The sequence below is a fragment of the Dysidea avara genome, chromosome 2, assembly GCF_963678975.1.
Source record: "Dysidea avara chromosome 2, odDysAvar1.4, whole genome shotgun sequence".
Classification (NCBI taxonomy): domain Eukaryota; kingdom Metazoa; phylum Porifera; class Demospongiae; order Dictyoceratida; family Dysideidae; genus Dysidea; species Dysidea avara.
This window is the reverse complement of record NC_089273.1, coordinates 41686891-41710240: the sequence shown is the minus strand read 5'-3', so window position 1 is coordinate 41710240 and position 23350 is coordinate 41686891. Positions and strand designations below refer to the sequence as shown.

The 23350-nt window shown below is 36.8% G+C and overlaps 1 protein-coding gene across 6 annotated transcripts in view; it reads left to right on the top strand.

Moving 5' to 3' along the window:
- LOC136247366 (uncharacterized) overlaps nucleotides 1-23350 on the top strand; it is a 31568-nt gene that overhangs the window by 6557 nt on the left and 1661 nt on the right. Inside the window, exons 1-3 of one of the 6 annotated variants that reach the window (XM_066039009.1) lie at nucleotides 6831-7065; nucleotides 8955-8999; nucleotides 9494-9641. In XM_066039009.1, the coding sequence (XP_065895081.1) occupies nucleotides 7055-7065; nucleotides 8955-8999; nucleotides 9494-9641 (204 nt within the window). In that variant the 5' untranslated portion in view covers nucleotides 6831-7054. Of the gene's footprint in view, nucleotides 1-1896; nucleotides 2240-6044; nucleotides 6379-6830; nucleotides 7066-8954; nucleotides 9000-9493; nucleotides 9658-23350 lie in introns of those variants that run through there. The other 5 variants (XM_066039010.1, XR_010697440.1, XR_010697442.1 and 2 more) reach the window with 5 other exon arrangements.

Below are 23350 nucleotides of genomic sequence, written 5' to 3'. Positions count from 1 at the left end.
GATACAATTCTTATTGTAATTGATACATCATGTATCACAATATATCAGATGTACAGTATTTACATGAATATTGAGTACATTGCTGTATGATGAACCGGGTTCATAATAGGGATCACCCATGTTTTTACAAAAATCCTAATAGAACCTTTACAAGCATCCTTCAACTCGAAACAACTTTCTATTGGTTTTTTGAAATGAGTATCGGTCCACTAGTAAGTATCAAGTGAAAAGGAAACAGTGCATGTATTTCAGACAAAAATGAAATTTGCCCATTAAAATTTATTATTATTATTATTCTTTTTCACAGGTATAGCGAAGTTTACAAGGAGAATCAAAGTAGCAAGGCTTGCTGAATGAATCATTGTGCATGTCCATGACCTATTTTTGATTTCGTTTTCGGACAGCAAAACTGGGCAAAACTAAAATTTCTTCTTTCCAAAATGCCATTACGCATGAGAAGCCATACAAGATTGCACTCTGAGTTAGGTTTTCTAGTGTGCGCTACTTGTTGCTAATAGAATCTGTACCCAGTATAGGCCAGGAAGCTTAATCTGTGTTGACTTTGTTGCAAGGTGGTTTTTTCTACTCTGTGATTATTGTATGTGGGCGGGTTATCCAAAAAATGCTCTAATAGAGCAGTCACATAAACTACAATAATGCAGTCAAGTGTATAACAACAATACTTGCACTGAATTTGACAGCTATTGAAGGCACCAGTATTGTAAATTCTAGTTCATATTAGGAGACTGTCAGTCTGTATGCTCATTGCAATTTGATCAGTTTCATGTGTGTGCTGAAATGTTGATGGCATTACTATGCAGAATGCGAAACTACACTATTCACAACCCGCAGTCTTCATTATCAATAAAACAAATCCATAATCCATTACTGGATGGATAAAAAGTACATAAACTAGATGAATAAAAAACCAGAAGTTTTTAAGAGGGAGAATAAGGATCGCTGAAAACAACCATTAAGCAAGAAGGGATTGCTGGGATGGTAATGTAAAATGCAAATCCCTATTTTGACTTGTATCAAAATGACAGAGTGTGTAACTAAAGTTTTACAGGACACAGAGGGATTTGTGGTTTACATTACCACCCCAGTGATCCTTTCTTGTTTCATGGCTTTTTTCAGCAATCCTTATTCTCCCTCTTAAAATTATTACATTTTTTTCATCTAGTTTATCACAATACACTGTTACATCATGAATGATACTTTTGAGGCAGTGTATCAACACTTTTAAATCCTGTATCTGGTTACAAGCGTGTACAATAATATACACACTAACAAATTGTTAATACTATAACATACTTAGGTAAACACCTTACAATGTCATTACAAATCTAGCCTGCAATATAAACACACATTCAGCAAGAACTTTACACCATCAAGACTGCCACCACAGAGATATATGTGTTTAAGATAGCAATCATTAAGATAACTGAAACCCACAATCAGTTGTATCGCAGTATAGTATATAATGAATTTAACAACTCAAATTCAATGTTAAATTGTCACAATTCACTTTACATTCATCAAGTATGAATTTTTGAACAGACCTTTGCAAACAGCATTGAGTCGAAAAAATCTCGCAAAAGTAGTTTGGGACAATGTGTTTTATAATGTTTGTTAAGTATCTAAAGGACTGAATAACCACGTAGGATATAAGGATTAAGTTAACCCATCAAAGTGGCTGTGTGTTTTGTGTTTTTTTCAGTAGTATTGGGTGATGTGCTTTATTTTTTAACACCTTAGGCTGCACAACATGAATCAAATACAGTATATTGAGCTAAATTAGCTATAAACTATATTATATGTGACCCATTGAGCGAAAACCAGTCATTTTCACGCATTTCTCTAACTCCATTTTTATTGCTTCTTTGTTATCTATAGTAACAAAGGAGTGGACAGTCAAAGTTTCAGCCTTTTGTGATGAATAGTCTTGGAGTTATATTGGAACAGGAATTGACTTGTATGGCAGCAATAACACAAGCTTATTTAATTGGTCGTAGCTCACGACTGAAACAAGCTACAAATACAGGGTTTGGCTCAGTCTGTTTACTATGAACTGGTAAGGTAAAGTGTTTTCCCTGTCGTCTCTATGTAGGCAAAGAAAAAGGCCATTCCAGCAATGAAATGACAAAGGAAAACTTTAGCATCATACATAAGCTCCCGTAACTCACATGCTCATGCTGTACAAACACAATACTAGGATTTTATTACTCCCCATGAAAAGGTGAATCTGATGGTGTATAGGCATTCATAGTTTAAGCTTTGTTTGAATGCATACCAAAGTGATTAAAACATGTGTAAATTTTATGTGGCACGTGTATTTTTACCCAGTTTATTTCAATACATTGTTTAATGCAAAATTTGCAAAAATGACTGGTTTTTGCTCAGCAGGTCACATATGCTTAATCAGTGAGAAACATTTCTGTAAATTAAAACCCACAATGCATTGTGACAAGTGACATTATATAAGTGTACACATGCAGTGTGAAATTATGATGATGACTGGAACATGTCCTTTCTGACATGCTAAGTGTAGTGAAATTGAAATTTTTAGACAGTCATATGTTACAGTATGTTAATATGTGACTTGATTTAGTCCAATTGTATTTACCTGCACTTTTGTAAAAGCTAGTAATATCAAATGGTAAAAGTATATTAATAATTCTGTATTGTGAAATTTTGAAACTGTACTATCATATAGTGTGATAGTACTATATAGTAGAAACCAAAAAGGAGTAGGCGTAGCCCACGAAATAGCATCACCCAAAAACCAGACTTAATTTTCCCTGGCAACAATGAGGCAGTATTGGTTAGGTAAAACTAAGCCCAAACAAGCTTTAAAATTGACCTGAAACACTTTCAACAAGTTGCTACGGAATTTAAAATTATTTAATGAAATTTTCTATTGACCGACTGACTGACTGCCTGATGCCTTCAGACAAGCGTAACTCGATAACAGCTAAGGCTACAGGCTTGGTTCTTTTCACTGTTCGACGTTGCTTCGGCCTGAGAGGTGCCTTTTGGCGTACCCCAGTATGTACATTGCATTCTTCATGGACTTACCAGTGTCCTCCTTTGTGTCCCATTCATCTTTGCTGACAGTGAAAAGTGTCAATTTGGCGGTAGCACATGATGGCTTCCCTTCGTAACGGAAATCATCCATATTTTTCATAGTGGCTATTTTGATTGCAGAGGTGCTTTTTGAACAGTTTTTGATTTGTACTTCTGTGTAACGGGTTGAACATACATGTAGCTGACAATGAAGCATAATGGATACTTAACTTTTCAGACGATAAGTAATATAGCTGGGGTGCACGGCGCCATTTCATCCTCAGTGTGGGTTCACCAGTCATAATAATACCCGGGGTCACAACAAAGGATATATTCAGCTGGCAGCTAGAACAAACACATCCTTTCCGTCTGTCATCAGACTTTGGAACTCCCTCCCTGAAGAACTTGTAAATTCGGCAAACTCTATCAATTTCAAAACACTTTTAGAAATTCACTTGTTTAATTAGCTTCAATGCTTACATGTACGTCATACTAAATTCTGAGTTTTGTACATTATAAATAAATAATTATTTGCAAAAAAAGTTAACAAACAAGTACACCAAAAAACTTGGAATTTAGCACATTGATAAAAAGTACTTAAACAAGGTGTGATATTAAATCACATTAAAACAATAAGAAGTGTTATATCCCTACTGTGCTCAAGATACCATAACGGAAAGGCACAGTAGGGACATAACACTTCTTATTGTTTTACTGTGATTTAATATCATGGACTACTCCAGCTTGTTTCAGTACTTTTTACCGATGTACTATGGTCCCTACTCTAGTTGAATATTCCAAATGTTTTGTGTACTTGTCTTTATAAAGTCTCATAGCTTGGGCCATGACTACCTTTGACTAATATAGGCAAATTTTTAGGGACCATAGGAATAAAAAGTAGCGAAACAAGTGAGGTTACCTACACCTGAAAGTATACTAGTGGACATTTAAACCCTACTTTAGTCTGTACCCATGACTGAATTTGGGATTACATTTCCACTAGCATATCTGCAGGTGTATGCGACCTTCCTTGTTTCCCTAATTTTTATTTACTATGATCCATAATCAAATTTAAAATTCTTAATTTTTCCTAATACTTATTTGTTTACTTTTTTGTAGCATTATTGTGACTGGTGAACCCACACATACCACATTAGAACACAATAATATGGTGCCAGGCTTATTGTTTTCACCTGAACGTGTGCTCCAACTATCAATTACTGAATTAGCAAGGTGGCCATTATTTCGTTTTCAGAGGGTTACAGACAAAGAACACTAGGTGAAGGACCTCTGTCAGTCCAGTCACAGCAGAAAACTCAGACAATTACTGTCAAACATAGGGAAGCCATCATGCGGTGCTACCACGAATCGACACCTTGTGCTGTAACAAAGATAAATGGCACACAAAGGAGGACACATGTAAGCATGCATCATATGTACTGCAGTATGCCAAAAGGCACCTGTCAGGCTGAAGCGACATTAAACAGTGAAAAATTATGATTGTTTAAAGGAACTAGTAAGTCAGTCAGTCAGTCAGGCAGTAGAAAATTCCACTAAATAATTGTTATTTAACCCCCTCACCACCACAACTGCCATATGGCGGTTTCGATATATAGACGCCTGTAGCATCATATTCTAAACACTCTGTAACTTCAGTCGAGTGTTTTAGTAGATCCTGTGCTTATCCTGTAGTGAGCATGCCCTTAAATGAATAGGAACAGGGATAACCGGTCTCTCACTCTCTTTCGCATGGTTAGATGATATATTAAGGATCATAAATATTTTACAGAAAATCAGTCAGAAGCCAGCCTCACAATACCTTTATGGCACCTTGGCAGTATTGGTTAGGTGTAATGAAGTATTGAAGTGCTTTCAGTATGACCTGAAGTGCTTACAGTATGAAATTTTGAACTTCTTGTTTAGTGAAATTTCTACTGACTGACTGACTAACTAACTGATTCCTTCAGACAAGCGTAACTTGATAACAGCTGGGGATGTTTACTTGATTTTGCACTATTCAATGTCACTTCAGCCCAACAGGTGCCTTTTCATGCATAGTACATACAATGGATGCATCACCTTTGTCCTCTTTGTGTGCCATTTATCTTCACTAGTTCATAATTCAAGGTGTTAATTCACCGTAGCGCGTGATCTGGCTTCCCTGCATTTGTAATGGGAATTGTTAATATATATTCCGTATAGTGACTGGGTTGATTGCAGAGGTGCTTCTTGTACTATTTTCATTTGCAATGCTATGTAACAGGTTAACCATAACTGAAGACAAAGCATAATGGCTATTTGGCACTTTTCATTGATTGATTGTTGAGGGGGGGGGGGATAAGTCTGGCGCCATTTCATTTGATGTACTTATGTAAGGAAACGGCCGTTCATAAAGCAACTCCTGAAAGAAAAGATACTAAGTAACACACAGCACAAACTGTTCCTTGTGGTGACTGTTGTATACATATTCTTTTTCTTTTAACAATTCAGATTCATCCTTTTGTGGGGAGTAAGATAATCTTTGTTTCATGTTTGTAAAACCAGGAAAGCACCGATGGCACAAAGAAGTGTGAAACTCCTGTGAGGCCGTGTGGTAAAATTGACTGAAATTTGTAATTACCTTATATGGAATACTACTAATAGTATTGAAACTTCACCAACCACATGGGCCACCCTCACACCTGATCAATTGGGTTTCTCTTGCTCTTACACTTATTCATCAAATTCACTAGTAACTGTGACAGCTGTGCAAGATGAGTAGTACCGGTAAGAGAAATAAGGAGTGCCGTCTAAGGATGTGCTAGCATTTGGCTAACACTTTTGTGAAGTTAACATTTCGATAATGAGACGATTTGTTATCAAGCAAGTAGAGGATACTGAACATGATGTCTCTTGTTATCCTTAATGCCTAGCACATTAGTCTTCTAGGTGTGAAATTCTACGCTTTGCAGCTTAAAATGTCTCCATCAAGATCCTGCTGACTTCCTGTATTGTATTTACAGAAGACAGGTTTTTTTTCTTACTGGTCCCTTTTGTATATATGGCAGTTACACATTTGTGTAAAACCGAAACCCACAATGCAGTTTAACAAGTGGCATTATACAAGGTGTACATTAAGGTGATGATGATGATATTAGGGCTTGACTCTTATGGAAAATAGAATTTTTGTGCAGTTATTTATGTTATTAATGCGTATGTGACTGAATTTCACATTGGAAAGGGAATGTAGTCAGTTTTTAGTAGATTTTGTCTGTGTTGAAGGAAGGGATACATAGAAAGTTTCTTTCGTGTAAACCAAGGGCACCCTGAAAGGTATGCTAATATTACACCCTATTACTGTGTTAGGAAACTTGAAACGTATCCAGTCTTGTGCGTATTCTGATAGCATTAAAAGTTCTCTTGTGTCACATTGTATTGAGAATGTATAATGGCAGAGCAATACTGCCATTTTGGTATCATGATCAATACTAAAATCATCACTATTCACGATACTGAATAGTTCACAGTACTTACAAATAAGTCAATCATAGCTGGTGCTACATGGTGTATTGCTCAGCATGCCTGCAGGAAGTCTTTAAAGGTAGTACCAAACTAGCTACTATCAATCCTTGTTAACAGTAACAGTTATTGTAGCACATGCTTTGAGGTTATGTTATGGCGTTCACACCTCTCTGCAGGGTCGACAAGGTTATGACTTACAAGGATTCTTAACCAAGTACTGCATAACAAATGGATTTTTAATGACAGTAATGTACATAATATCGCAATATCGATACTTTCAAAATATCGTGCTGGGTACGTTTTATCTTCCAGGCCTTTCCTACAACCAGAGTGAAGGCAAAAACTTGACAAAAAGATAGAAAGGGAAAAAAAATGATAATTACCCACTCATCCAATGCGAGGCAGACTATTGCTCATATCTTCCGTCACCTTTGGAGTACTGACATGGAACAAAGATTTTTGATCTCCTCTTGCTTTGTGGATCACAATGCTACCAAGGTTTTTGCCGTTGTCACCTTCCTTCATTGTGAAACAAGCACTAAAAATTTACAGATCTTTTTTTTTTTCAATTTTGTAAATATTTCACTTATTGCATTTACTGAATTCTACTGTGAAATCAGGCTTGCGCTAACATGTGAAATTCTTGCAGATCCAGTCACATATGTATGTGGAAAACAATACATGATGCTTCCTTGATTGCTACTTTCAGTTCTACGTACATACCACACACCACACACACACACGTGCACGCACTCACACACATAAAAGCAACAACAAAAAACCTAAAACCTAACTCCAACCTGAACCTTCACCCACTATTCAAGACATGGACAGTTGTTCCCCAGGTACCCATTGATTCTATAGCTGGGTGGGCTGCTTCCTCAGCCACCAGGTTCCCATTTAACAACTGGGTAGACTAGAGCAATGTAAGTAAAGTTTCTTGGTCAAGGAAGTACAGTGGATCCTCACTAATCCGAACAGCTCTGTTCTCAAATTGACAAAACTTTGTTCAGATTAGTGAATTTGTTTGGATTAGTGAACCCATTGATTATAATACAGAACCTAGTTCAATCACTCTAATAGAACATACACTTGTTGCAAAATACTCTAATAGAACAGTCATTTGCACTGTTCGGATTATCGAGCGTTCGGATTACTAGAGTTCGGATTAGTGAGGATCCACTGTAACAACAACAATTTGGCATCAAACCTGAAACCATTCAATCACCAGGCCAATGTTCTAGCCTATGCTGCCTCACACACGCACACACACGCACACACACGTACACACACGCGCGCACACGCACATACACACACGCACATACACACACGCACACACACACACACCCATACACACACACACACACGCACGCACGCACGCACACACACACATACTATACAATTGCAGATTTCTTAATACATGCAATAGCAGACACAAGCCGAAGGTTCCAATATATAAAAACTCAAACCCACAATTAAGTGCAACTGGTGTACCTATAAAGGTACTGTCAACAATGTGTTATTCACCTTTAGTAACTCCATAGATTGCTGGGTTTTTTTGTTTGGAAGAGGTTATGCAATTTTGGAGGATTTTTTGACATTTGAGCATGTCCCATCATCAATACCAACCTCAATTTCCTATCATGATGGTATGGTTGAGTAAGGCAAGCCAAAAAGTGCCTTTAGATCCACCCGAAACAATCAAATTGCAGCAGAATTTTTTAGAAAGTTTATTGAATGGAATTTTCTACTGCCTACCTGGCATATTGAAAGCCATACAATATGTGCACTATTGTATTACTTTTAAGTCCATAGCAGCCATCAGTCAAGCACGATACAGGGGACTGCATGTCATTATACAATGTTATTGCACCAACATATTAGAATACATGTGTTCTCAAAGTTCAGCTTTCCATTGTAGATGACATGCCATGAAATGTAATGCTTGTAGAATGGTATGCACAAACTGTATGTACAGTGTCATTTAGAGCACTGCAACCTCGCATGCTGAGGTAAATGAACTAGTCTGCATAGCTGCCAAACCCTGTTCTGTATCAACAGTAGGTGCAGCTGGAGTATAAATGGACAGCCCGTGTGCTTCTACTAGTATAATTGCATTATTAGATTTACTAGTTATGAAATAACTTGCACAGCAAATGGAATTACACATGAATAAAGATGAATTACAATTACATAAACATTATAGTTTGCTACAGTGTACTTGTACAGTGTTTTATATCCTAACATATACTTGACACTTCATAGAATCATTGACATGTATCACTTATGTGCAGCACAACTTTTGAATTTTATTAGTACAAGTAGCCATCTGAGAGTGGTGATTAGCAATCTCATTGTGTTTATGTCTAAATACTGATTTATGCTAGGCAGCGTGATTCTACCACCACCCAGAAATATCCAGTTAGTGCTGAGTGGGTAGTGTTACAAATTGAGCAGTCATAACCAACACCCACAATCAGTTGTTCTACAGCATGGTATATAAGGAATCCAACTATTATTTTCACTGTGTTTGTTTCTTATACCCCTAATGGCACCTTTGAATTCCCATGTTACAGTGGTATATGTAATGTAGTGTGTATAAATGTGACCATGAAGTCAAGGTAATAATGTAAATCAGTCAATGACAGTGTATTGGTAAATATAGTAGCTGGGCTATATTCACTTTAATATCAGCAAATGTTATATACATTTTGAAACAAAGTTAATAATGTGATCGTTGTATGACAGTTGTGGAATGTTCATCATGTGTACGTATGTCTTAGTGAAAACCGACGTATGTACGTATGCATGCAGCCTGTACCCATATGTACCTGAAACTCCTTAATTGCATTAAGCACTATTCGTTTGTGAACATGTATACATATATACATACTGTGCTTCACTGCTGCTTTCTCTGCCTTCTCAGATCAAGACTGTTGAGGTGTCTGGGAACCGTGTATAACCTTGAGGTTGTCCAGGGCTACATTGCTGAGGAAGAGTTTGTTAACATGTACATAAATTGGACTGGCAAGAAGGCAGGACATTCTGACTGGGGATCACTGAGCACTGAAAACGTATGTACATTGAAAGGTGAGAAATTGTATGTTATATTTGACTGAATCTGCAAAAACACACATATTTTGTTACATTTCCTTTGTCAATGAAACCAAGTAAATGAAGTTTAAGACCTAGGAGCCAAAAATTTAGAAGCTACAGCGTTACAAAATGCTAACAATGAAAAGATTGATGTATATACAGTAACAATGGTAGTGATGCAAAACAGCAATACAGGTGCTTATACTATCATAACTTATCAGTGTAGTCTCATATGGAAATGAAACTTACACTATTACGTTCACCATAAACAGTCAAATTAAATGATGGGTAAGTTACATCTCACAGGTCCTTCTTATGACCAGAGATTAAGCAAAAACTGAGAAGGATGAAGGTGACCTGTATGTCTTCCATGAGGTAAACTAATACTCTTATCTTTTGTCTCTTTGGTCCCTATTTCTTTGGATGATACCAAGGTTTTTGCTGTTAGCACCTGTCTTCATTGTGAAACAAGCACTCAAAACTTTACAACTTTACGAAGTTGTCGATTTGGCGGTAGCATGTGACAGCTTCCCTTTGTTATGGAAATCGTCCGTATTTTTCGTAGTGGCTATTTTGATTGCAGAGGAGCTTTACAAACAGTTCTTGATTCATACTGCTGTGTAACGGGTTGAACATAGCCAACAGTGAAGCGTAATGGATACTTCACTTTTCAGACAATAATTAATATAATTGGGGTGCGCGGCACTATTTCTTTCTTTTGGTATGCGTGGATTGTAGAGGTGCTTTTCGAACAGTTCTTGATTCGAAATGCTGTGTAGCAGGTTGAACATAGCTGACAACCAAGCATAATGGATACTTCACTTTTCAGATGATAATTGATATGGCTGGAGTGCGCGGTGCCTTTTCAGATGCAATATGTATGGGTTCACCAGTCATAATAAAATTATTTCCAAAAACGTTAGCAAACAAGTACACGAAAAAATTTGGAATTTTCAACTAGAGTAGGGACCATAGCATATTGATAAAAAGTACTGAAACAAGTTGGAGTAGTCCATGATATTAAATCACCGTAAAACAATAAGAAGTGTTACATGTATATCCCTACTGTGCATTTCCGTTATGGTATCTTGAGCACAGTAGGGATATAACACTTCTTGTTGTTTTACGGTGATTTAATATCACGGACTACTCCAACTTGTTTCAGTACTTTTTATCGACGTGCTATGGTCCCTACTCTAGTTGAAAATTCCAAATTTTTTTTGTGTACTTGTGTATTTAAAATCCTTAGAAAACTACGTACAGTTCAAAACTTCAAACCACAAATTATCGCAAACATTAACTGTGTTTTTTTTTGTTGAGATGGGTGAAAAGTGATTATTGAAGTGGCTATGTGTTTTGTGTCTTTCTCAATAGTATCCCCTTCCAAACTGAAAGAATAGTATATTCCCGGTAATCTACAAGGCCTGCATTGTGGTAATGCACTTTATTTTTTAACACCTTAGGATGCACAATGCGAATCAAGTATACGTATATATTGAGCTAAATTAGCTATAAACTATAAATTATATGTGAGTTGTTGAGCAAAAACCAGCTGTTTTCGCACATTCCTTGATCTCCATTTTATTGCTTCTCTATTATCTGTAGTAACAAAAGAGTGAACAGTTAAAGTTTCAGCTTTTTGTGATGAATAGTCTTGGAGTTATATCACTAGACAATTGGTACAGGAATAAATTTGATTTGTACAGCAACAATACAGTGAATAAATTACAGGCACTTATTTAATCAATCCTAACTCATGACTGAAACAAGCTACAAAGGCGGTCAGTCTGTTCACCATGAACTGGCAAGTCGATAGAGATATGTGACCGGGCCTGCAAAAAAAATGGGCATGTGGGCACAACTACATCTCATCAATCAACAAGTCATATCTCAGCAATGGAATAGAATATTTGCATTTTGTAAACTGTATCTTAAATATTTGTTACAGGCTAAAAATTTTATGTGTTGGTACGTATAAAAAGTTATGAGTCATGAAAGTCTGAAAAAAGTAGGTAGATTTTATGTGCCCACAGGCCTAGTTTTCACAGGCCTAGTTTTCACAGGCCCAGTCACATATAAGATTATTCCTGTACGTCTCCATGCAGGCAAAGAAAAAGGCCATTGTAGCAATGAAACAATGAAGGTAAGCTTCATTTCTACTGCATCATCAATAAGCACCCATAATTCAGGTGCTTATTGCTGTATGAACACAAAACAGAGATTTTTCTTACTCAACATGAAAAGGCGAATCTGATGGTGTATAGGCATTCTTAATTTAAGCTTTTTTGAATACATACCGAAGTGATTAAAACATGTGTAAAATTTGTGGCACAAGTATTTTTTATCCAGTTTATTTCAATACAATGTTTAATGCTAAAATGTTACCCAGTCTGGTAAAACCGGGCTTATTGCCTATTTAAAAGTATTGAGAAAAGCCGATTTTAAGTATTTAGTGTGTTGTAGCTCACCAATGGTTGAAGCTATGTGTACCAAATTTTCACATGTTTTACACCAATTCTTTACCTTTCCACAGCATCCACAGCATCCACTGTATAAGTAGCCAACAACTAAGTTTCCCACCATTTTAGAAAGTTTTTAAACCGAGGTTGACTGTGGCGAGCTGCAAAATGGGTGGGAGGCGGGCAAGATGATGTTCAAAAATTGAAAGGGAAAGCATAGGGATGAATTAGACCAAGTTTTGGGCCATTGAGGTCTCAAAATTGGCTAAAATGAAAGGAAATTCACAGCAGAGGTACTTATTCAACACCACAGAGCTGTAACAGCCACATACAGTCATCCCAGGCTAACCAGAGCTCCATTAAGGCCCCACACCACACGTACGGATCGCCACTAGGCTTGGGAAAAGCAGCCAGCAAAACCAGACCACTCCAGTCTAGCTGATTTTGATTTTGGAATTAGATAGTTTATTCATGTAGCTTTGTGTCCTGGGTGAAAAATCAAATCTGCTGACATGGGCAATAAGACTGGTTTTCTCACAAATATAATTTTGCAAAAATGACTGCTTTTGCTCTGCAGGTCACATATGCTTAATCAGTGAAAAGCATTTCTATAAACCAAAACCCACAATGCATTGTGACAAGTGACATTATATAAGTGTACTACTACACAGTGTGACGTTATGATGATGTCCGGGAACATGTTCTTTTTGACATGCTAGGTGTAATGAAGTTGAAATTTTTAGACAGTCATATATTGCAGTATGTTAATATGTGACTTGATTTAGTGCAATCATATTTACCTGAGCTCCTGCAAAAGCTAGTAATATCAAATGGTAAAGGTGTATTAACCCTTTAAGGACCAAGAATTTTGTGCATATTCTACCCTGAAAGCCCACACGTTTTATGATTATTGCGCATTTAGTGTTTTAAAAAATATAATAAGTTTATAGCATTGACAAAGCCCCTACAAGTGCTCAATTGTATAACAAATTATACTAAAAGACTCGCCTGACAATAATAAACAACATTATCTAACTTACCAAAGTGTAGAACCAATGTCTTAAAAGCACTAAGGTGAGTTTCAAACACCTACACGTGGTCGATTTCTTTGTGACACAATCAATAAAAACAGTCCGCCATTTTAGTTTTTTTTTAAACCGCATCACGTGATCTTGTATATCAAATTATTCGCCTCTAAATAGTGAGCGCTCTGAGCTTTATTTGAAGTAGTTGATACGATGAACACAGCCAAAGTTATGGAGCGATTTCTACAAGGTTAGTTTTATTGTTGTGTAAATATTAAATGTTTGTACTTTGTTAGGAATTTTACACAGGCTTAGTTTTGTGTGATAAGTTGGCCTTATATATCAAAAGAATCGCCTATGAATAGCGAATACAATGGCCCCTGTTTCGATCTAATGGCTTCATTTGTTGCGGAGTTATAGCTCTTTGTTTACTGCCTTGGACGTAATATTATGGTGCTGGTCTTTCGAGCAATACCTACTTTGGACGTAATATTATGGCAGCAGTCCTTAAAGGGTTAATAATTATGTATTGTGTTTTCATGAAACTGTACAATCTTGATAAAGTCTCATAGCTTAGGCCAGGAGTACCCGTTAAACCAAAATAAATTGTTTCCTAGTATAAGGAAAATGTGAGCGGGCCTGCAAAATCAGGGCATGTGGGCACATTAAACCTGCCTACTTTTTTGAAATGTCATTACCAATACCTTTTTGTGCTTCTGTGCTACGGTCATGCACTTTTTAGCCTATATTAAACATGTAATTGACGTTATACTTATACTAAAAGTTACAGAATACAAATAGTCTATAACAGGACGTGTTATGTGACAGGGTGTAGTTTGTTCCCACATGCCCTGTTTTGCCAGGCCCGGTAACAAATTCAGAATTTTTGGTTAATTAGAGACGATCAAAATAAAAAGTAGTGAAATAAGAGAGGTCACCTACACCTGAAAAATATACTAGTGGACATTTAATCCCTACTTCAATCAATACCCATGTCCACTAGCATATCTGCAGGTGTATGCAACCTCCTTTGTTTCTCTACTTTTTTTATTTTCTATGATCCCTAATCAAACTTAAAATTCTTAAGTTTTCCTTATAAGTACATATTTGTTTACTATTTTTTGCAACATTTTATAACTGGTGAACCCATGCATAGCACATTAGAACAGAAAAAAATGAAGCCTGGCTTATTGTTTTCTCCTGAATGCGTGCTCCAACTATAAATTACTGAAATAGCAAGGTGACCATTATATTTGTTTTCAGCTATGTTACACAGCGTTGCAGACAAAGAACACTATTTAGGAGAAGGACCTCTGTCAATCCAGTTACAGCAGAAAACTCCGATGATTCCCGTCAAACGTAGGGAAGCCATCACATGGTGCTACCATGAATCGACACCTCGCACTGTAACAAAGAGAAATGGCACACAGAGGAGGACACATGTAAGCATGCATTGTATGTACTGCAGTATGCCAAAAGGCACCTGTCAGGCTGAAGTGGCATCAAACAGTGAAATTTATGCTTGTCTGAAGGAATTAGTTAGTTAGTTAGTCAGTCAGGCAGTAGAAAATTCCACTAAATAATTGTTTTTTAATCCCCTCTCCACCACAACTGCCATATGGCGGTTTCAATATATAGATGCCTGTAGAATCATTTTCTAAACTCTCTGTAACTTCAGTAGCTCCTGCACTTATCCTGTAGTAAGCATGCCCTTAAGGGAACAGAAACAAGGTTTCTCATGCACTATAGCGCAGTTAGATGATGGTATCGCATACCGTATTGTATCACTATTGCGCTGTCAGCAAAGATGAATGGTACACAAAGGAGGACACCAGTAAATCCATGAGAATGCTTTGTACATACTGCGATATGCCAAAAGGCACCTCTTGGGCTGAAGCAACGTTGAACAGTGAAAAATCAAGCCTGTAGCCTTAGTCGTTATTGAGTTACACTTGTCTGAAGGCACCTGGTAGTCAGTCAGTAGAAAATTCCTTTTAATATTTTTAAAATTTATAACAACTTGTTGAAAGTGTTCCAGGTCGATCTGAAGGCTTGTTTGGGTTTAGTTTTACCTAACCAATACAGCCTAATCATCCTCAGGAAAAATTAACGCTGGTTTTTGGGTGATTTTTTTGTGGGCCACGCCTACACCTTTGTTGTCCCTACTATACAGTATTGCTACTATACAGTACTATCATGCTATATAGTGTAGGCTTTGGTACTGCCACAGAAAATACAGTCTTCAGGTCAAGCAATTATGACCTTCCAAAAATTATTACATTTTGCAGCCTTAAATAATCATTACAATGTCCTCATCCATCATTTAACAAATCCTTACTGAAACAGTGTATAGTTTCACTTATTTCATTGTATTGTGGGTTTGGGTTTGGCTTTAAAGTTTAGACTAAATTAGTTGCTAATGTATAACATATAAGATCATTTTGAAGTATACTTTACTACTCGATTCATTTATCATACTGTACGGTAGTAACTGTGTATTAAAGGTCATGCACTTTTTCACAAAATCATCAGCCAGAAGTAAGTCTGACAATACCTTCATAGTACCTTGGCAGTGCGTAACCAAGCACAAAAGTGCTTTCAGTACAACCCGAAGTGCTTCAAATACGAAATTTTATACTAACTGACTAACTTACCCTTCAGACAATCGCAACTTGATAATAGCTGGGGATATGGACTTAATTTTTCACTGTTCAATGTCACTTCAGCCCAACAGGTATAGTATATACAATGGATGCATCTTGGACTTAGCTTTGTCCTCTTTGTGTCCCATTTCTCTTCACTGGCTCACAACTCAAAGTGTCAATTGACAGTAAGTAGTGTGTGATCCGGTTTCCCTATGTTTGTAATTGGCTATATTCTCTGTAGTGACTGGATTGATTGCAGAGGTGCTTCTCATAGTGTTCTTTGTTCGTAATACTGTGTAACGAGCTGAAAACAAAACATGATGGCTACTTAGCACTTTTCAGTAATTGATTGTTTGGGGGGTAAGTCTGACTCCATTGTTTCTTTTGATGCGGCATGCATGTGTTCATCAGTCATATCTATTTTACAAAAAGGTAAGCAAGTAAAAATTAGGATCAAAGAAATAGAAGAGGTTGCCTACACCTGAAGAGAACTTCCTAATTTTCCTTGCACTCGTATACACTATAGCGAACTTTTTATTAAAAATAATGATCCTCCAAGGACATGCAGAGAAATACAACTGCACTTAATTAACACTACACAACTTGTATCAGCAAGTGGATGACCAGAGCATACACCTGGATAATTATTAATGCCTGGTGTCCTACCCTTCTATTTATGTTTATTTGCGGTTAAAAAAGCCTATTATGCAATGATCTAATCTCACATGCTGTGAAATAGCATGTCATTCAAGGGCATCAAATCCTGTTGACTCTCTGTATTACAGGATTTAGCACTTTTCTCTCTATTAGTTGGTAGTAAATTTCATAATTTTTCTAAAAACCGAAACCCACAATACATTTTAACAAGTGACGTTATATAAGGTCCAGTGTGAAGTGATGAAGACTGTTCATACATGAAGATGTAGTAAAAATTATAATTTTTGGACAGTCACATATGTTTCGATGTATGTGATTGAATCTGCAAAGTCACACCAGCTTTATACAATTTCACACAGTACTACTTTTCACATAGTACAGTAGTACTGTGTATTAGGGATTATGATGATTTGGGCTTTCTTGCCTAACGATATCCTCAAAAAAAAAAAAAAAACAGTTTTAGTTTTCTAGCTCTGCAGTATTGGCTAGACATAGCCAAGCCCGTAAACGTCTTCAGTGCAACCCTATCCTAAACCGTTCCTACAAATTTCAATAATTATTATTTTTATTTAACAGTTTTATGCTGACTAACTAACTAACTGATGCCTTCAGCCAAGCCTAACTCAACAATGGATAAGGCTATGGGCTTGATTTCTTCACCATTTGATGTCTATTCATCCAGAGCCATGCCTTTTTGCCAACTGCAGTACATACAATGCATACATCATTTGTCCCAGTTCTTTTTTCCGACAACAGTGTTGGGAGTAACGCGTTATGTAATATTATTACTTTTGTGGTAACTAAGTAATATAACGAGATATGCTATAAAACAGCTAATATATACAAGTTACTTTACTTACAAATGTAATGCATTACCTAAGTAATATAGTTACTGTAACGAATCTAATATTACATAATATTATTATTACAAGTAACGAAGTTACTAATCTCGTTAGTGATCCACTGAGTAACGCCTAGCCACAACGAAGTAATGAAGCCTACTGAATGAAGCTTATTCACCAGCTTCTTACTTATAACCAAGATTTGCACATTGTCCAACAACACAATCATGTCACGTGATAAGATGATAGTTTTACATGTGACAGCCTAGGGCTGTGGACACAAAGTATTATAATTGGGGTGAGCCTGAGCGAGCCCCACACTAGGGAGTCAGCGGTGTAATGGACACGTTTACAATAAATTATGATATAAAGCGGATACCTTACACGTGCTTCCAGACCATTCTCCTTATACGGTGTACGTAGTCCATACAAGTGCGTGTAATTGTCCATTCCACGGAGGATTTAACGCGTAGATTACTGCTTAGCCATATTTGGTATGTGTAATGGTTCATTTCACGGAGGAGTTAACGGGATTTAACACGTAGATTACTGGTTAGCCATATTTGGTATGTGTAATAGTTCATTTCACGGAGGAGGTAACGGCGTAGATTACTGCTTAGCCATATTTGGTATGTGTAATGGTTCATTTCATGGAAGTTAACGGCGTAGACTACTGCGTAGCCATATTTGGCATGTGTAATGGTTCATATCACGAGAGTTATCGGTGTAGATTACTGTTATGCCACGTGAGTGATGTCTGGTCACTTGTAGGAGGAACGTCTTAGACGTAGGAGGGAGCAGTACAGGCTCAGAAGGGATGCAGAAACTCCTGAAGAGACAGAAAGGAGAAGGCATAGAAACCGTGAATAGCTATATGCGGTGTCGTAGAACTGCAGTGACATGAAAAGAAGTGGTTAAAGTAGCAGATCAAAGACTTGACCTTATCAACACCTGTCATACCATCAATAAAAGCTTTGCAGATGTGTACATAGTGATTTTGCACAGGCTATATTGATTCTTAGACGCTCTCCTCCATAATGTTTCAGTAGTTTTCACTACCATCAATACTTTAAAAAATATACACTCAGGCTCACCCCACGATGCTGTTAGCATCTGTCTAGTATGTAATATTATTATAGTTACTTTATTTTATGGGTAATATGTAACTGTAACTAAATAGTTCAGTTGCAAGTAACATTTAATATGTAACTAGTTACTTTAAAAAAGTAACTGTCCCAACACTGGCTGACAATGTAAGGTGTCAATTCGTGATAGCATGATACAGCTTTCCCATGGCTGTGTTGACTACCGTACGCAAGGAAATTTTGATGTAAGAAAAATTTGAGGAATGTGACGAATCGGTTTAATTTGTCAATTTTAAATTCGTCAGATGCTCTTAAGCACCTTTAAAAGTACAAGTTTTATCTACAATTTCTTGATTTTTGTCAACATTTAATTTGTCAAATCTGATGAAGTATGAATTCGTCAAACTTTTCTTACATCAAATTTCCTTGCGTGCAGTAGCTATTATCCTTATCACCCGTATCTTTCGTAGCAACTAGATTTAATTGTAGAGACACTTCTTGTTCTGTTCTTCATTTGTAACGCTGTGTAACGGGCAGAACAAATGTATGTAAAGCCGCTTAAGTTTTCAGTAATTGATTGTTGGGGCACACGTTCAGATGCAAAATTAATTTATATGTCATGCCTAGTGCCATTCTTTCTTTTAATGCAAGTTCAGTCATACATAATTATGCTATAGACAAAGTAAACAAAGTAGTAAAACAAAAAAATTAGAAATTTTAAGTTAGATCAAAGAAAAAAGTTGTGAAACAAGTGAACAGCTAAAAGTAGTGAAACAATTAAGAGAGGTTGTCTATACCTGCAGATATACTAGTGGACTAAATGTGTTGTACTAAGTACATGTATGTTTGAAAAGGAGAAAAAATCCAGACTTTATCCAGACTGAACCTGGGCAGTCTCAAACCTGCAGCCATACAATTTCGTAGACGGATTCATTTATCTCTGTGGGTATAGAAAACCTGTCTTTGTTTCACTACTTTTCACCACTTTTTTTTCTCTTTTATCCCAGGCCTAATCCAACTTAATTTTTGTATAGTACAAAGTATTGAATAATTGCATATTACTGAATCAAGTTTAGAAATTTTTGGATATCATATTATTCACCCATTAAAAAAGGCAGTTTAAAAACCTTGTTTCATTGAATGGGTGACTAATAATGTTGAACGTGGATAGGGTGATTAAGGTGCCTCGAGGGTGCCTCTGGTCTACGTGAAATTTTAAGGCTACGTAAGTTTTCCACGTACCCCCTTCCTGACAAAATGTTAACTGAAACTGACTGCAACCTTTCTGATATGACATTAAAAGTGCTTATTTACTTGGGTGTATTGAGGGAATGTCAATTTTTCCGGCTTAAGAGATGCAATGTTTTTATAAACGAACATGAAAGTTCGAGATACTCTAATAGAACAACCACATATGTTAAGAAATATACAGCTAGCTTCTTGCTACACATACTAAGAGCAAGTGAAGATCGAGATACTCTAATAGTAGTAATAAAACTGTCAGTTCAAGGTGAAATTGTAGCTTTACTCTTAGAGATGATTAATTAACAAAGATTAACTGAGCAAAATTTTGAACAAAATATGGAGCATAAAAGGTTAAAAATAAAAGAATTGCTGGAAAGAATAATAATAGGTAGGAAATAGACTCATCCCTGACTCCCTAGTATAGCATACAAGAACAATTTTCCCACTGAATACATTTCAGAGCACTGATTGCAATGCTATAAAAGCATTATACATATTCTGTTGTAGTGAGGTGTGGATTGTGAAAAGTAGTTCACCTCTTTTGCATCACTAAATTATTCAAAGGCCTCCAGGAATTGTATGACCTTTTCCAAAAAAAACTTACAAATACAATAATGTACGGAGTTGAATCTTAAAACTTAAATGGCTGGTTTGGATGATGATAATGGACTGGAATTTTAATTTCCAACACTCAGCAGCCTCTATGGAGCCAGTCATTATAACAACTACCATAGTTCATCACTCCTTTCTGTATATACGTAAGAAACACATTTTACATGGAAACAATGTGACTTTAACAAATTAATCAGCTGGGATTATTTATTTTAAGTTTCAATGGCCTCCAGTAAGTGTATGGCCTTTCCAAAAAATGCCAACGATTATATTTCAGAAGGCTCAGTATCTCACTTTGTGGTCTAAGCCATTATTTTATGAATTATTTAAGAGTTTCTGACCTAAAGAGAAACAGAAAGGTTGTTTTTGTTGTAACACTAATTTTGGGTTTTAATTTATTTGACTGCTTATCAAAGCAAAATGTTTTTCAAATTTGTGACTGATTGATGATGTTATCCTCTACTAGGTACGTATTTAGGTACAAGTATACGAAAAAATGAAATTTTCAACTAGAGTAGGGACCATAGCCCATTGACAAAAGTACTGAAACAAGTTGGAGTAGTGCACAATATTAAATCACAGTAAAACAATAAGAAGTGTTATATCCCTACTGTGCTCAAGATACCATAATAAAAATGCACAGTAGGGATATAACACTTCTTATTCTTTTACTGTGATTTAATATCATGCACTACTCCAGCTTGTTTCAGTACTTTTATGGATGTGCTATGATCTCTACTGAGTCTACTCTAGTTGAAAATTTCAATTTTTTGTGTACTTTTTTGTTAACTTTTTGTGAAAACAATTATTATGACTAGTGAACCCATGCATACAGCATCTGAAATGGCACCGCCCACCCCAGCTATATCAATTATTGTCTGAAAAGTGAAGTATCCATTACGCTTCATTGTCAGCTATGTTCAACCCGTTACACAGCATTTAAAACCAAGAGCTGTTCAAAAAGCACCTCTGCTATCAAAATAGCTGCTATGAAAAATATGGATGATTTCCATTTTGAAGGAAAGCCATCACGTGCTACCGCCAAATCGACACTTCGCCGTCAGCAAAGATGAATGTGACACAAAGGAGGACACTTGTAAGTCCATGAAGAATGCACTGTATGCACTGCGGTATGCCAAAAGGCACCTGTCGGGCCGAAACGATGTTGAACAGTGAAAAAATCAAGCCCATAGCCATAGCCGTTATCGAGTTATGCTTGTCTGAAGGCATCAGTCAGTCAGTCAGTCAGTCAGTTACTCAATTTTTTTTTAAATTCTGTAGCAATTTGTTGAAAGCGTTTTGGGTCAATCTTAAAGCTTATTTGGGCTTAGTTTTACCTAACCAATACTGCCTAACTGTCATCAGGGAAAATTGAGGCTGGTTTTTGGGTGATGTTATTTTGTGGGCCACGCCTACTCCTTTGTGGTCCCTACTATACAGTACAGTAGTTAATAAAGGTATTTTTCAGAGGGGAGTCTTTGATTGCTTTGTATGCATTATTTTATATTACCCCACCCGCCCATGCTTCTTCCTATTGCTTCATGCTCAACACCATTAGAAGTGCCCATTCCTGCTGAGCGATTTGGTAGCAATTTCAGCTTCATAGCCTCTAGGACAAAGAAGTAATGGGTCCATTAATAAGGACACCCATTTTGGAGTCTCTTTGTGATATATAAACCTTTAAAACATTGCCAACATACCAGTTTCTAATTATCAAGTTCCTACTGACTTCCTGTATTGTATTTACAGGAGTCAGGCTCACCAGTCCCTTTTGGGATATATAGCACATAAAGTTTTTTTTAAACCGAAACCCACGATACAATTTAACAAATGGCATTATATAAGGTGTACACTGAGGTGATGATCATGATATTAACCCTTAAATCTGCAGAGAACTTTTTGGAAATGCGTGTTTACACAATATAGGCACACGTGGCGACACTAGGTGGGGTAACTTAATTCATACAGCCTACAACTACACATAGATTAAAAGTGTGTTCACTGGGCTACTTGGAAAAGGTTAAATGAACACTGTAACTACAGTGGCTTACTTGTTATGAAGCAATGAACAGTGACGAGTCTTGTCTCTGTATTTCTAAATTCTTGCCACGTGTTTAATTTCAATTGTGGGTTTACTCACATGCGTCATATATGGCACATTTGTGTATATGATTACCGAAAGATAATTAATTGTGACAATTCCTTAAATTCAGGAAATACGCACATTCAGGTATTTCTGACTCAAGGAATTGTCATAATTCATTATGCACAAAATGTCAAGAAACATAATTTTTGTGCAGTGAACCCTGGTTAAAACTATCTAAAATGGCAGGAAACTTAGCTGTTGGCTTCTTGCACAGTGGATGCCTTGGAAGGTAAAAAATTGGTGTAAAAATGTGGTATATATACAGCTTCAAACAGTGGCAAGCTATATACAGCACACTGAATACTTAAAACTGGCATTTATCGATGTTTTTAAATAGGTGATAAGACTGATATTCCCAGACTGTTCCCATATATTACCTCCCAACACTAGGATTACTGTGCATGCCCTCAGAACTGCATGTATGTATGTGTTTCTTGCCACCACTAGATTGCTCTGAAAGATGTATAAATTTTAATTGCAAGCCTATCATGTGACCAGATTTTACAAAACCGATCCAAATCGCACATCAGGCAATATCAAACTAACACCACCAGTGGATAGCTATTAGCTACACTATGATACCGTATAATAGTTTTGACCCTCACTACTACTCAAACTACTCAAGGCTGGTTTCAACAGACGTCTTCTCTGGGTGGTGTGTAGAGCTCGAATGGTGGTTTCCGGTCTTGTGAATGACCTGGCTTGCCAAGAATCACTGGTTTACTGGTGGACAGCCTCGTAATGTTCGCCAGACGTTTTTTTTGTATTGATTTTGTTACATATTAGCCACTAAGGGGCCAGCACAGCCCTTTAATGTAGTGTCTGGACTCCAATCGTGGTCTGCCTCCATTTCAATTTGAAGTCCATCTCTTGACCACCCTGCCACTCCTTTGTGAGCACTTGTGATACTACTTTGCTCATCCAACTGCTCAGATTTTCTATCTTATTTGGTGGCAAACTCTACAAGCAAC